The following is a 14958-nucleotide window of genomic DNA, read 5'->3' on the forward strand; positions in this document are numbered from 1 at the left end:
AATTGCAACTAGTCAAAATACATGACGGATATGTGGACTCTCCGAATTACGTCAAAATTGTATTAAAGATAATTACAAGTAACGCTACTTATGAGATGTTTAAAGAGCTTATCATAGTGTTTGTGTAATTGCAGATGTGTATTTATAGATTTGTTTGCATGCTTGTTGTGCCATACTCTGCATGTTGATGACATTGCTTTGTACTTGTATTTATTATTATTATTATGTTCCTGTTCATGCACATTAGATAGTAGATACTCATTGGGAATCTATTATCGAGTTTTTGTACATTTAAGTCAAAGTGTAGAAAGTGGAACATAATCTTCACATAAACTTTGGTTTAAATTCTAAAGGAAAACTATGGAATCCCATTCCCGCCAGTTAAAAAAAAAATAAAACTCGGAAAAGTAAAATAATTTAAAAAGTGTTCTTTAAATTACTATTTTACTTTTACTAGTTTTATGCTCCTTGTCTTGTTGTAAAACTACGAAGAAGAAAAAGTCATCTTCCGGCGCCGTTAGTGACGTCATCATTGCTCGTCGGTGTCTAGCTAGCAGTGAACGGTAGACAGTTCGTTAACGGTTCGGTTTCCGCCTTCACCAGCGGCCCAACCTCGGACACGGCAGGTAGGACATCGGGCCCTCGAAAAGTGACCCGCAGCGGCCCGGGGACACAGCCCCCCACCCTGAAAACCAGACTGTTAGCGAGCTAACAGTTAGCTTACCGCTGCTAATACACGTTAGCGTCACCAAAGCTTTCATCGCAGTCACTAAAGTGTTAGAAATATGAAGTGTTCTCCGTACAGACGATCAGATGTGGAGGAAACAGTTGCATTAATGTTAATATTTTAATGTAAATGTGCCTTCATGTTTGGACATTTAGGACCAGATCTATTCTTGATATGTCTGTGGCAAAGGACAGAGACACATCTACAGGTGCTGGTCATATAATTAGAATATTATGAAAAAGTTGATTTATTTCAGTAATTCCATTCAAAAAGTGAAACTTGTGCATTATATACATTCATTTCACACAGACTGATGTATTTCAAGTGTTTATTTCTTTTGATGTTGATTATAACTGACAACTAATGAAAATCCAAAGTTCAGTATCTCAGAAAATGTGATTATTATTTAAGACAGATACAAAAAAAGATTTGTAGAAGTGTTGTTCATCTGAAAAATATGAAGATGAAAAGTATGATCATGTACTTAATACTTAGTTGAAGCTTCTTTAGCCTGAATTACTGCAGCAATGCAGCGTGGGATGGAGTGGATCAGTCTGTGGTTCTGTGGTAGGTGTACTCACACTGGTAACCAGGGCCGTTCCTAACCAGCTCTGTGCATGTGTGAAACCATGGGGGGCCATTGTCTGGCCTGCGTAGGTGTGAACTGCACCACAGGGGGGTTAACGGCCCGATGGTCCTGCTAGAAGAGGTGGTCCAAACAGCGTGCCAGACTGGCACGGTTGGCCGCGCATGCGCACGCACAACTCGACTCGACCTGTGCGCACAATGTGATGACGTTGGTACCGCGCGACGCTTTACGGCACATAAACATCCACATTCCACAATGATAGCGGTGTCAGAAGTGCTCGTTAGCTGATATATATGAACAACACCACAGAGAACTCATGGAGGAAGAGGACAACATGACCATCAGGACTTCTCTTTGTTCAGCCGACAGCGGGACAGTAACGGAGTGTAGCAGCTCATCATCAGGTCTATCCGGGTATTTCCGAGGGTATAAATATACATATAAACACATATTACTGGTATATTAACCCATAGAAACCAGAAAAAATGGAAATGGGACATTTTACTGCTGCTAATGTATAAATAATATAAATATATATATATATGGTGTTTCAGTGTTCTGGGACACATACTCACTAACTCTGTAGAATGAAAACAAACACAGTGTCTTGAGGAGCAAAGTGTAGTGTATTAATTTATTCATCTAAATGTAACCATAAACAGAACATCACAAATACAAGCCCAAATAAATGAAATGTCTGAAAGAAAGGTAATAATTTTCCAAACAAAAATCAATAAGCCAGAAAATAAAGTTCAACCTTTTGCAAAATGTAACATGAACCTTAAAAACAAAACATTTAAACATTGGAAGTACAAGGATGGGAATATTATGACAGCAGAACCTGGAACAAGACTGTAAACTATTTATTTATTTTTAATCTTATTTTATTTCTCTTCTTAGGTCGTGTCGTGTTAGTGAACATGTGATAATACCAATTATCAGTATGTGGAGTTCCTGTTAGTCCTGTTCAACTATAATGAATTGATCAGAAATCTACACGTGTCCTGTTCTCATAATACCAGTAATATGTTACACATTACAGCCGTAAAATGTCCCATTTCTATATGTTTTGGTTTATATGTGTTAATATACCAGTAATGTGTTTATATGCATGTTTATACCCTCAACATTACCATGGAATTTTGTGTTTTACTCAAACCCCTCATCATCACGTCTCTGCAGAAGAAGACCCTCCACTGCACCTCAGCACTTTAACAACTCACTAATTTCATAATTTAAATACACTATTTCTACCTTTGTTTTTCTGTTTACATGTTGTTTGCTTTGTATTTAATAAAATAGTTTCTCTAACAGTTAAATCTACACATTTATACTGTATATAATACACATACAGGATGATGTGTAACAATAATCAGTAAAATTAGCTGTAAACACATTTTGTAGAACTAAATATAAAGTTATGATGTGAACAGAAAGAAAGGAAGACGAGCCAGATAATTATAAACTTTAGAATATAATACAATCATAACTTTTAATCATAAATATGACTCTTCTCAAAACAACAAACTTTGATATCTTTGTCACACAATATCTAAGCTTCCAGTGAATAATTTACAAATAAAATAAGTTCACTGATGATGACATTGAGATCTCAATGTCAGTGAACTTTTTTTATTTGTAAATTATTCACTGGAAGCTTCTCTGGTGGTGTGTGTTATTATTATTATTATTATTATTATTATTATTGTATGAAGCCAACATTACTGCAGCTCTGCACATCATTGTTGTCCTGTTAAAATATTTTTATACAAAGACTTAAAAACAATCTGAAATTAGTGCTGACTCAAGTAAATCACCTTTATTATACATTATAACAATCTGTTCCTTAAGTCTCTAAATTATTGAAACAATTAAAAACATCTCCTAAAAAATAACATTACAGAAAATGAAATAATCATTTAATATACATTTCAATAAATAAGTGCATCCCATTCTGTCTGTTGTCTGTAGAAGTGATGGGTCTAGACCTGATGATGAAACTAGGATCAGCTCATGGTTTTAATGTCCAGGGAGGGGCGTGGCCACTCTGTATGGACTTAAAGAAGAAGAAATAAAAGAAGAGTTAGATAATGTCATGTTCATCAAAAGGAAAACTGAAAGTGATGGAGATAAATATGATCAGATGGACACAGACACACAAAGTTTAAACAAACACACAAATACTCTGTCCTAAACTGTCTCACACATTAAAATCATCTATTTACACTTATATTAATGTACACAAAGACTAGCTCCACAAAATCAGAACATTTATTGATCCATAAATTAAACTGATCTTACCTTTATAGGCTCAGTTTCCTCCTTTGTTTTTAAATCTATTTGAACCTCCATTCATGGTGGTTTTTATCATCAGAGACTCTTTCATTTTTAATAAATCCACCGTTATTTGGTCTGTTTTAATCTTACTTTCTCACTCACTTGGTTCTCTTTGTTCCTTGTGTCGATTTCATCAAAACAAAGCAGCATCTTTAATGTTTCTGTTACGTGTGAGTAAAATTACCACAATGTACCGACACTGGCTGTAAAGAGCAACTTCTTATCTTTCATAAACTGGTGGAATTTCTCCGATAGAACAAATATGAGCAGAGTTAGTCATTTAAATTAACATGATGCGTTCAGGGGCCCTGGGAAACCCAGTTTGTGAAAAGAGCACGTGTCTGGGTAAATCTTGGTTTATAGTTACCCTACGCAACAGAAAATATGAAATTAACAGAATGTACTGTCAACAACAAACCCAGAGTCGCTTAATGGTGACGTAATGCCATACGTGTCATAAATTAACGTGATGATGTGTTTCTCTGTGGGAACCGAGTTGAGCTGGTGATCACGTCTGTTCTACCGTGTCAGAAAAGGGACAGGGAGGGGGGGATTCCTGCTGTGAGCTTGGAACGGCCCCAGTTACCAGTGTGAGTTCACCCTAACAGATCAACCTGGGCTCTCATAACACCTGTTCAGTACCACAGACTGATCCACTCCATGCCACGCCCATTGCTGCAGTAATTCAGACAAAACCAACTAAGTATTGACTAGGGGTGGGAACCTCTGGGTACTATACGATACACGATACAACGATTACGATTATGATTATCTCACGATATGACGATACTGTGATTATCAATATATTGGTCAGAAATCAATCTACGATAATCTGACATAAGGAGAAAAAAAAGATTAATTGAAAAAACAAAAAATTATATCTCTGAAAGACAATAAATTGAAAAAGTGTCCTATGAACAGTGAGACTATTTTATTTCTGTAAATAAGTGTCATCATACCAATGTAAACTAATAAGTATCTCCAATAGTGATTTATTTATTATTATTATTCTTATTCTTATTATTCTTTTCATTATTATCTATCCTACTTTTTTCTACTACTGTAATGTGTGTGTTTCTGACCCCAATTTTTAACAGTCTTTACTTAATTATACACTTATTTATTGTTTATTCTTCTTTGTCTTTGTTAATGTTTTTATTCTTTATTTGTGATGTGTTCTGTGGCTGTAACAAAAGCAATTTCCCTCTGGGATCAATAAAGGAATTCTGATTCTGATTATGTAAACAATAAATAGGGTCTTTATTACCAGTGACATCATTATAGTGAAGTATTGCAGTAAACAATATATTGGTTCCTTCAACAAACAGTGACAACATTTCTGTGAAGATGTACCTGCACATTTTAGTGAAAAAGCAGAAAATGTTTAAAAAAAAAAAAAAAATCGATACTTAACGTGAGCATATAGATCAGTGATCCTCACTATTTTTTTCACAAGAGCCACATTGGCAGTGCAAAATCAAAAGGCGAGCCACTTTTACGACAACATACTAAGTCACCTTTGCAAATGTAAATTGGACATTCCACAAAAAAGAAATAACACGGCCAATACATTTTCATTGAAGACCAGATTTATTTTAATACTGGGATGAGCGGAAGCTGGCATGCATGCCCTTGACTTTATTCATGTTATATTTGTAGTTTGTAGGATAAGCTGCTCCACCTCTCTTGGAGTTCCTTGGCTGGGCCTCTTCTTTGCTCTTTTTCCTTAAAAATAAACAAATACATTATATATATAAATAGCTTATCAAGTCACTGTTACTTAAATAAGATCATAGATATATTTTGATTAAACATTAAATGAGGTAATGATCAACATTGTCATCACTGATATACCAAACATTTATAGATACATTTTATTTATAACAGAATGCAAAACAACTTCTGTCATGTTCATATCAGATGGTTTGGCTGCACTTGTTTCTGCAGGAGATGCTGCTGTAGCACCATCACCATCATCATCTCCCTGAACACTATCTGTTCCCTGTCCTTCTCCATCACTCATCTGATTGTTTACCTCTGAGTGACAGCAAACAATATATGAAACACATTACTATACATTTTAAATCATTATACTAGATTTAGATCCCCCACTAGAAAAAGCCCTGTGATGCATAAAGGCCTGAATATTAACCTGGTATATATTTCTATATGTCTGCACTGATAAACAAACCTCCAGTCTCTGATGGTTGACCATACTTTGCAGTCCTGTCTTCCTCAACCCCCTGCCCCATGTTGCTGCTTGTCTCTCGCGGTGAAAGAAAGGGGTCAACAAAGGACATGACAACAGGGTATTTCCACCGTTTGAAAATAGCTGGTGTTAGCGGCTAATGCTATCATTAGCTAATGCTATCCTCGCTCACTGCCGACTTTCAAAGATGAAAACTACAGAGAGAACATTTACCTGCTGCTCCACCTCCTCGCTGATTCTCCTCCACACCAAATCCTTCCTGGTCCTGGTTAAAATAACAGGCCGTGTCATACAGCTCCCTGTGGTCACACACCGCTACGATTAGCTTCTCCTCAATGGTTGAACGGGTGAAAATACTGGTTTCCGTGTTGCCTGCCTGACGTCATTGCCAACAAGGACTCTGATTGGCTTTCGCGCCTGCGCGTCACGCGAAACAGCCGCTGGAGTTCAATATTTTCAACTCAAGCGAACGGCGAATATCACGAAAATCGGGAGCGCGCTTGCAGCAGCCTTCGCTTTCCACGCGCGAAACAGTCCGCGCCGCCCCACCGGCGAATAATTCGCCTCCCAGCGCGTCTAAACCATTGACTTTGCATGTAATCTGTTCGCTTGTGCCGCAGAAACCGCGTTTGGTGTAAACGCAGCATAAGTCCATTGTTGCATTGTCGGTAAACAGTAGAGAGGATGCATTCAAAGGCAAATGGGCATTGTGAAACTGTAAGCTACCATGCAAGCCGCCAATTATAGCGTAACGAGCCGCATGTGGCTCGCGAGCCGCGCAATGAGTAACTGTGATATAGATAAACGATCGTGCGGAGAAAAAAAAATATTGCGATATATCGCCGTATCGTCACACTCCTAGTATTGAGTGCTGTACATGATCATACTTTTCAGATCGACAACATTTCTACAAATCAGTTTTTGTATAGTTCTTAAATAATATTCAAATTTTCTGATACTTAATTTGGGATTTTCATTAGTTGTTATAATCATCAACATTAAAAGAAATAAACATCTGAATTATATCAGTCTGTGTGAAATGAATGGATATAATATACAAGTTTCACATTTTGAATGAATTACTAAAATAAATCAACTTTTTCACAATATTCTAATTATATGACCAGCACTTGTATGCTCTATACATCTATGAAGGAACAGTGCCTACTGACCTTTAATCAGTGATGATTTATTCATGTCATTTGATGTGACTAAGAATTAAACTAAAGTATGAAGTAAATGTTATATTGTTTGAATTTTAATGATGTTTAAAAGTTCAAAATGGAAGGAAAGCAAACGTTTGGTTTAATTTAATCTGTGGCTTTTTTTTCTCAGACGTCATCATGAGTGATCACAAACAACTCGCCTTCTCCATCATACAGTTCCTACATGACCAACTGCATTCTGGGAATCTGAGTTCAGGAGCTCAGGAGAGTCTGGAAGGTGTATACACACACACACACACACACACACACATATGCATATTATCATTTCACAAATAATGTTTGAGATCATATCAAACATTTCATGTTTTTGACCTAGTGACGTGTTTTTTTTTTTGTACATGGCGAAAAAGGACACGAGAGAAGCAGTTTGCTTATCTAGGCCCCGTCCCCTGTTTTGTACACCGAAAATTTACATCAAAGCTTGTCTCTCTGGTCAAACATTCTTAGGTTGTTCTGAACAGTCCTTTTTTGTGTAGGATTTATTCTCATCTGTAGTCAGTGTTATCTTTTTTTTTTTTATTCCTCCTCCTCTCCATCGTTGTTCGTGTCGGCCTTGTTCCCTGCCAGACATTGTTTGCGTTCCTCCAGTTCAAGAAAAGTTCATCATCTTTCGAAGTTGTTCGATAGGTTTTTCCCTTTTCATCCTTGACGTCACCACTCGGGAATGTCTCTTTTGGACACACAAGTTTGCAGCTTGTTTTGTCTCTACATCAAGGTTATTCCAGGTGTTGTTAGTTCTATTGGCAGTGTTGTATTTTCCGCTGTTAGATTTTCTTGTATAAACACATTATTATATCTTAGTTCATAAGCAAGGTAGTAATGTAATCCTTAATCACCCCACCACCTAGCAATTGAAATTAATAAATGACAGACCTTTTTTACTCTTGGTTTCCACATTGAATTCGGTGTCAGTAAAATAATCACAGTCTGAGTTTTGTTTCCAGTGTTTATATAGATCTGGGTCCATGTCCATGATTACCATCAGTAATGTTATTGTTTAGGTGGATCCTTCGTATTTTCCCAAGTCTTCCATCGTTTTGATGAATATTGGTTTTCCGTTCTCTTCTCCCAGTAGTGTGATATAAATCCTGCAGTTTTTCGTCCACGTCTTTAGAATCTTTCCTCCTTTTTTTATTTGGCGTGCCTTCCATGCAATGCTTGCATTTCGTTTTGTCAAGTTTGCATTAATAAATACCTTCGTTTCCTTCAGTTTTTTGCCTTGCTTCAGTAGTTCTCCTTTAAATTTCACATTCGTGAAGGTGATTTTTACAGCTCTGTTATCATTTCTCTTTGGCAGGAGATGGCAGGAGTTGATGTTGTCAGGGTTCAGGACAATGTCCTTCGACTCCAAGTAGTCAATGACCTGTTGGTCAATCGATTTTGTTTCTTCGTCACTCGAGTAACTCCTGGGTTTTATCTTTAGGCCTGTGAACAACCAATTGAATTCCTCTTAAGATAAACATTTTTATTGGCAGATTTAACATAAATGCACTGTCAGCTTCTTTAAAGAAATAAGAGTTTATTTAGATTAGATTAAAAGCTGAGCTCATCTTCCTGAAATCTTCATTGTCCACCATGGACAGTGGGAACATGTCATGTTCACAATGTATAATTATTCATCTGTTCATTGATTACTATGCCTAAATTAATGGCTAATGTACATACTATGGTGTGCTCTACAACTGATGACCCTACTCTCTGCAATACAATTAAAATGAATAAACACAATATATTGTTGTTAATATAATATACCTAAACAAATAACAGACAATGACCTGCGTCAATGTGCGACCATCATAATATCATAATAATGTGAATGAAGCAATAAAGTAACTGTAGCATTTTATTTTCTAACAATACTTCACTAATACACTTTTTCACATAATGCGTTGCCATGTGGCCGTTAAAATTAATTCCCGTTCTTTACATCTGTTATTAACGTGTTATTAATCTGTCATTAACATGACGTGTCATTAACATGACACGTTATTGTGTTATTAACATGACGCGTTATTGACGTGTTATTAACATGACGCGTTAGTCACGTGTTATTAACATGACGTGTTAACATGTTATTAACATGACGCGTTATTAATGCGTTATTGACGCGTTATTAATGTGTTAACATGACGCGTTATTGACGTGTTATTAACATGACACGTTATTAATGCGTTATTGACGCGTTATTAACGTGACGCGTTATTAACGTGTTATTAACATGACGCGTTATTAATGTTACGTGTTATTAACGTGACGTGTTATTAACGTGACGTGTTATTGACGTGTTATTAATGTGACGTGTTATTAACGTGACGCTTTATTAACGTGTCAGTAACATGACTCGTTATTAATGCGTTATTGACGCGTTATTAATGTGTTATTAACATGACGCGTTATTGACGTATTATTAACATGACGCGTTATTGACGTGTTATTAACGACGCGTAATTGACGTGTTATTAACATGACGCGTTATTGACGTGTTATTAACGTGACGCGTTAACGTGTTATTAACATGAAGCGTTATTAACGTGACGTGTTATTGACGTGTCATTAACGTGACGTGTTATTCCAGTGGCAGTCCAGTGTTTGGAGACGGCGTTTGAAGTGTCTACTGACGACCACAGCCTTGCTGTCTCTATGACGTTACCAGAAATATTTGAAGCCGCTGCCCCAAAGGTAACGCCCTGATCAGCTGACTATGGGCAGAGCTTTAGTCCAGTTGGAACTGAGTGGTGTTAATGGATCAATAGTAAGTGTTGTTCATGGTTGTTTTCAGTCTCAGGTCAATAATAACTCTAGCGCTGAATCACCCAGTGAAGATCAGAGAGCAGAGGCTGAGAAACTAAAAAGTGAAGGTGAGAACCAATCATCTTCCTCGTCAGGTGACCCTGAGCCACCAATCCCTTCTCTGATTGGCTGTGTTTACTTTAACAGGTAATGATCAGATGAAGGTGGAGAACTTTGCAGCTGCCGTGGAGTTTTATTCCAAGGCCATCGCCCTCAACCCTCAGAACGCCGTTTACCACTGTAACAGGTAAATACCAATGTAACGAGTAAATGTCACTGTAACGGGTAAATATAATGTGTGTGTGTGTATATATAATGTGTGTGTGTGTGTGTATATATATATATAATGTGTGTGTGCAGGGCTGCAGCCTACAGTAAAGTGGGGAACTATGCGGGGGCGGTCCAGGACTGTGAACAGGCCATTTGCATTGACCCAAACTACAGCAAAGCTTATGGAAGGATGGGGTGAGTCTCTGCTCTGAGCTTCTCCTTAGCTCCTTCCCCTCTTGCTAAGCTCCACCCCTCTCTGTGTGACAGCCTGGCGTTGGCGAGTCTGAACAAACACGCGGAGGCCGTCACCTACTATAAGAAAGCTCTGGAGCTGGACCCCGACAACGACACATACAAGTCCAACCTGAGGATCGCTGAGGAGAAGATGGACGCCAGCAGCCCGGCCGCAGGGATGGGCGGGGTTGACCTGGCCGGCCTCCTCAGTAACCCCGGCTTCATGAACATGGTGAGGTGCTAGCTTAGCAACTGTTGCTATGTTAGCAGGTTGAGCAGCATGTTGGCTAACTGTGTGTGTGTGTGTGTGTGTGTGTGTGCAGGCGTCCAGTCTGATGAACAACCCTCAGGTCCAACAGCTGTAAGTCTTACTCAGGAGGTCCCGTGCCCCGCCCCCTCAGAGAAGCTCCACCCTCTGCTCTATGTCCTCCAGGATGTCAGGAATGATGTCGGGAGCTTACGGAGGAATGGGAGGAGCCACTGGACCAATGGGAGGAGCCATGGCTGGAATGGGAGGAGCCACGGGAGGAATGGGAGGAACCTCAGGAGCAGGCGTAGGAGGAGCTCCAGCAGGAGGAACAGCCAATGCTGGGGGAGCAGCAGCAGCAGGAGGAGGAGGAGATTTATCAGGACTGATCCATGCGTACGTACCTGGTGATGATGATGATGATGATGATGATGATGATTAGGGCTGGGTATCTCTACTTACCTCATGATACAATATATCACAATATTGTTTGCTTGTGATAATGATGATATTGCGATGCGACGATACAGCGATAATCGATATATCGCTGGAAATTTCATCCGCGATACTTCACGATTTTTGTCACTTAATAAATTCAGAATGTATCTACTGAACTGAATCCATTTAACATGAATGACAGTAAAACACAGTGTGTACAGCACATTAACACACTGACCACAACTAGTCACATGACCTTGTGTTGTGTTTAGGTCTTTAAAGAAAGACTGATACTAAATAATGTGTCGCCAAAATATTGTTAATGTTTGTGCAAATTAACTTTAAATCATTAAAAATCAAATTAATGAAGAAAATAGACATTTCAGTGCTAATATTAACTTCTCTGTAAACATGGACACATATCAGTGCTGAATGAACTGGTTTTATGAAAGCTGGAACATTTCACTGCATATGAAACATAAACATATCAGTCAGTACATTATCCTGGTATCTATGGTCTCTTCCACAACAACATGTAACTTTTCCCACAGATCTTCTGTAGCTCTGAGATGTTAACACACACTGAGAAGATGAAGCTGCTGCTCTACACGAGAAACAGACGGAGTTTCACAGGCACATTAAAGTTAAGCAGGCACTGGTGGGATCTGTGTTTAGGAGTCACTGATGATTTATGTAGATTTCTGGCAGTTTAAATGTGGTTTCTGGTGGTTTCTGAGATGTTTAATTCAGCCAGGACAGGTGGAGGAGGGTGGAGCTCCTAATAAACACCCCCAGAAACACGTATTCACATAAAACAAGGTTCCTTCCTTCTCACAGTGACGCATTTCATGCTGATTCTGTCCATTTGATTTTGTCTATGATTTTGTTAACATGGATTTTATATGGCTCTATATATTTTTATATGGATCTATGTGTAAAAGGGAGGATGAAAATAAAATAAATAAAAAAAAAAAATATATATTTTAAATAAATTAAATACTGATGTTTGGCGCCAGTGAATCAATAACATATCGCTAGCCAAAACATCACAATATATCGTCATATCGAGATATTATCACACTTCTGTGTCTGTGTGTCTGTGTGTGTGTGTGTGCGTACGTACGTGCGTGCGCAGAGGTCAGCAGTTTGCTCAGCAGATGCAGCAACAGAATCCTGAACTGATCGAGCAGCTCAGGAGTCAGATACGAAACAGAACACCAAGCAACAGCAACGAAGAGTAGCCGTAACCATGGTAAGTTTGGAACCAGATAAACTCAAATGATTCAATTGTGGATTATCAGAGGTGTGAAGACTACTGACATATCTACTTAAGTACAAGTAAAAAGTAGCTCAATTAAATAGTACTCAAAGTAAAAGTTACTATAGTTACTAGTTTATTGTTGGTAATAAATCTTCCATACAGTAAAAATCTTATTTTTTAAAATAAAATGACACCAATGAATTAAATTCAAGATAAATAAATTCTCAGGTTCTAAGTATAGATATATTTATGAACTCTAAAACTGGGGGGGGGATGAATAGTTGACTTAACTAGCGTATCGTAGTTTTATATGAAGTAAAGATTGACAATGATTCCAGATATATTTAATTAATTATTCATCATCGGTTGACCTCATTTGGTTCTGTGTTGAATAATGGAGTCCAGTCAGAGCATGATGATTTTATAAAAAAAGATTTATTATAAACTAAATGAAAGAGTAAAAAAAAGGAGAGTGTTCCATCCTCTATATTGGAAAGGCTAAATGAAAAAGAGTACAGGATGGTCCAGAAAGGTTCTTCCCTGGCTCAGGATATGCAGGACTGACCAACAGTTTCACAGCTTAAGCTTTATACTGATATAAGAAAAAGTCCCAACCCTGAAAGAAGGAGAAGAAGGGGGTCAGATGTTCCCAACAGTGGAGACGTTGGAGCAATGATATCTGTCCTGATAATGTGCGTGCTTCAGTTGGTGTGTGTGTGTGTGTGTGTAATGTGAATGTGAGTGAGTTCGGCCTCACAAAAATAAAACACATGTATCAGCCACTGGTTGTTACAGAAAAACTTAATATTGACACTAAAACATTAAAAGTCATTGTCAATCTTTACTTCATCCATACTACAGTATGCCAATTAAGTCAACTATTCATCAGAATGTATGTCTATGCTGTACTGTGCTTTTTATTGTTTGACATTTGTCAGTGTTTCATAATGAAACATTTATCATGATATTCTGTTTACTTTCCTTTTAAAATACTTCATTAAAGCTGTAAATGTTGATAAGTGTAACAGAATAATAATAATTAAGTTAATAACAGAAGTCTGCAGGTTAAACATGTTTGACCACAGACTGTTACTATGGTAACTAAGATGTTCCAGTTTTAACCTGGTCAACCCAAACTATTAAAAAGCGGTTCAAACATATGCTTAATGTGATACGCTATGAGATAGCAAAGCGCTAACGTAGCCTCGCCTCTACTACGCCACACGTGTCAAAGTGATGATGTTTCACTGTGGTCCAGCCCTACCTCACGCTTTTAGCTAAAGCTTCATGTTTTCAACATTTTTTTAAATGTTTGTTCAAAATGAAAAGATAGAAAATATTTTAGTTTGAAACACCGTAAAGAACATGTCTTTATCCCAAGATAAATATGTTTTCAGTGTTTTTCCATAAAATGAAACTTTTTAATGTGAGTTTTTTTTCTAATTAAAGGTTCTCTTTAAAGGTTCCAATGGATTAGTTTATGTATGACAGGTTGTTACTTCATTAATCTCACAGCAGTGTTTGTTAAAGCTTTACAGTTACACTTTGTTCCCAACACGGAAATTAGTTTTCACTTTTACAACTTAAAGGTGCAGTCCGCAACTCTCAGATCCCTCCCTCCCCGCTGCTCTCTTGCCCTGCCTCCAAACAAAGACTCAGAGGAGCTAACAAGCTAACATTAGCCAAACAGCAACATCACAGTAATATAACATGCTCTGTTAAAATCATATTACTGCAACACTTCTCTTTATGTGCACACACCTCAGCAGCAGCAACAACACAGTGTCACTTACAGCAGCCACACAGAGGCTGCTGCTCACACACTAACAAACACATGCACCACAGAGTTCTACTGTAACAATTACAAATCAAACATAATGTAAATCAAGCAGCAGTAATTACATTTCAAGCAGAAAAGTCACCAATTCCATCTTCTACTCCTCCAGACCATACACTGTAAAAAAGACGGCGCTACAGCCCCGGGAAAGGGGAGGAGCCTGTGAGCAACAGCTGTCAGACAGCCCATCAAACACAATCCTGGCTCTGATTGGTTCTTTTTGCTCGGTCGCAGTGCAGTGGCAATCTGCCAAAGGCTGTAAGGGGCGGGGCTCCATGAGCCTGTTTTGTTCACACCAACTACTAGTTTGATGTAAAGCTGTCCTTATATAGTGACAGCTTTAGCAAATATGACAAAAAGTCACTTTTATAAGAGTTGCAGACTGCACCTTTAAATAATTATGCCCAGTGTGTTTTATTTTTCGATAGAAAAAATAAGTTTTTATAGATAAAATAAGTGATTTTACACTAAGGTTTTCATGTGGCTAATGTGCTGAATCGTGTTAAACTGGGTTAACTTAGCTTTACAGGTCACATGACTCCAGTTTGATCTTGTGTTTTTAAAGAATAAATTGTGCTGATATCAGTAATAATTAAAGTTTAATATGTGTGTTTGTGTTCCAGGTGGGAACAGCTAGTGAGGAAGATGAAGAGAAGTTTGTTTATTATGCATGACGGACAGATGAGGTTGGGCCACGCCCACCTTTTATAGTTAGCGTCCAGCAGGGGGCGCTCCATCACTTAATAAAGATCAACCCCACCTTTTACCAACGACTCCTCTTTAACTCTAGTTT

The 14958-nt window shown here is 37.9% G+C and overlaps 1 protein-coding gene across 3 annotated transcripts; it reads left to right on the plus strand.

The window, feature by feature from the left end:
• Positions 1 to 497: 497 nt before the first annotated feature.
• sgta (small glutamine rich tetratricopeptide repeat co-chaperone alpha) lies at positions 498 to 14931 on the plus strand. Of its 3 annotated transcripts, none has more exons than XM_028444035.1 (11): positions 498 to 626; positions 7198 to 7305; positions 9664 to 9767; positions 9868 to 9946; positions 10026 to 10125; positions 10218 to 10343; positions 10416 to 10614; positions 10706 to 10743; positions 10816 to 11025; positions 12203 to 12319; positions 14789 to 14931. In XM_028444035.1, the coding sequence occupies exons 2-10, from the start codon at positions 7206 to 7208 to the stop codon at positions 12306 to 12308; spliced, it is 1062 nt and encodes a 353-aa protein (XP_028299836.1). In that variant the 5' UTR covers positions 498 to 626; positions 7198 to 7205; the 3' UTR covers positions 12309 to 12319; positions 14789 to 14931. The 3 variants fall into 3 exon arrangements, with proteins under 3 accessions (XP_028299836.1, XP_028299837.1, XP_028299839.1); XM_028444036.1 differs by having other exon boundaries at positions 10239 to 10343; XM_028444038.1 differs by lacking the exons at positions 12203 to 12319; positions 14789 to 14931 and adding an exon at positions 11619 to 12140.
• The last annotated feature ends 27 nt before the right edge of the window (positions 14932 to 14958 follow it).

This window comes from Gouania willdenowi, chromosome 4 (genome assembly GCF_900634775.1).
Source record: "Gouania willdenowi chromosome 4, fGouWil2.1, whole genome shotgun sequence".
NCBI classification, from domain to species: domain Eukaryota; kingdom Metazoa; phylum Chordata; class Actinopteri; order Blenniiformes; family Gobiesocidae; genus Gouania; species Gouania willdenowi.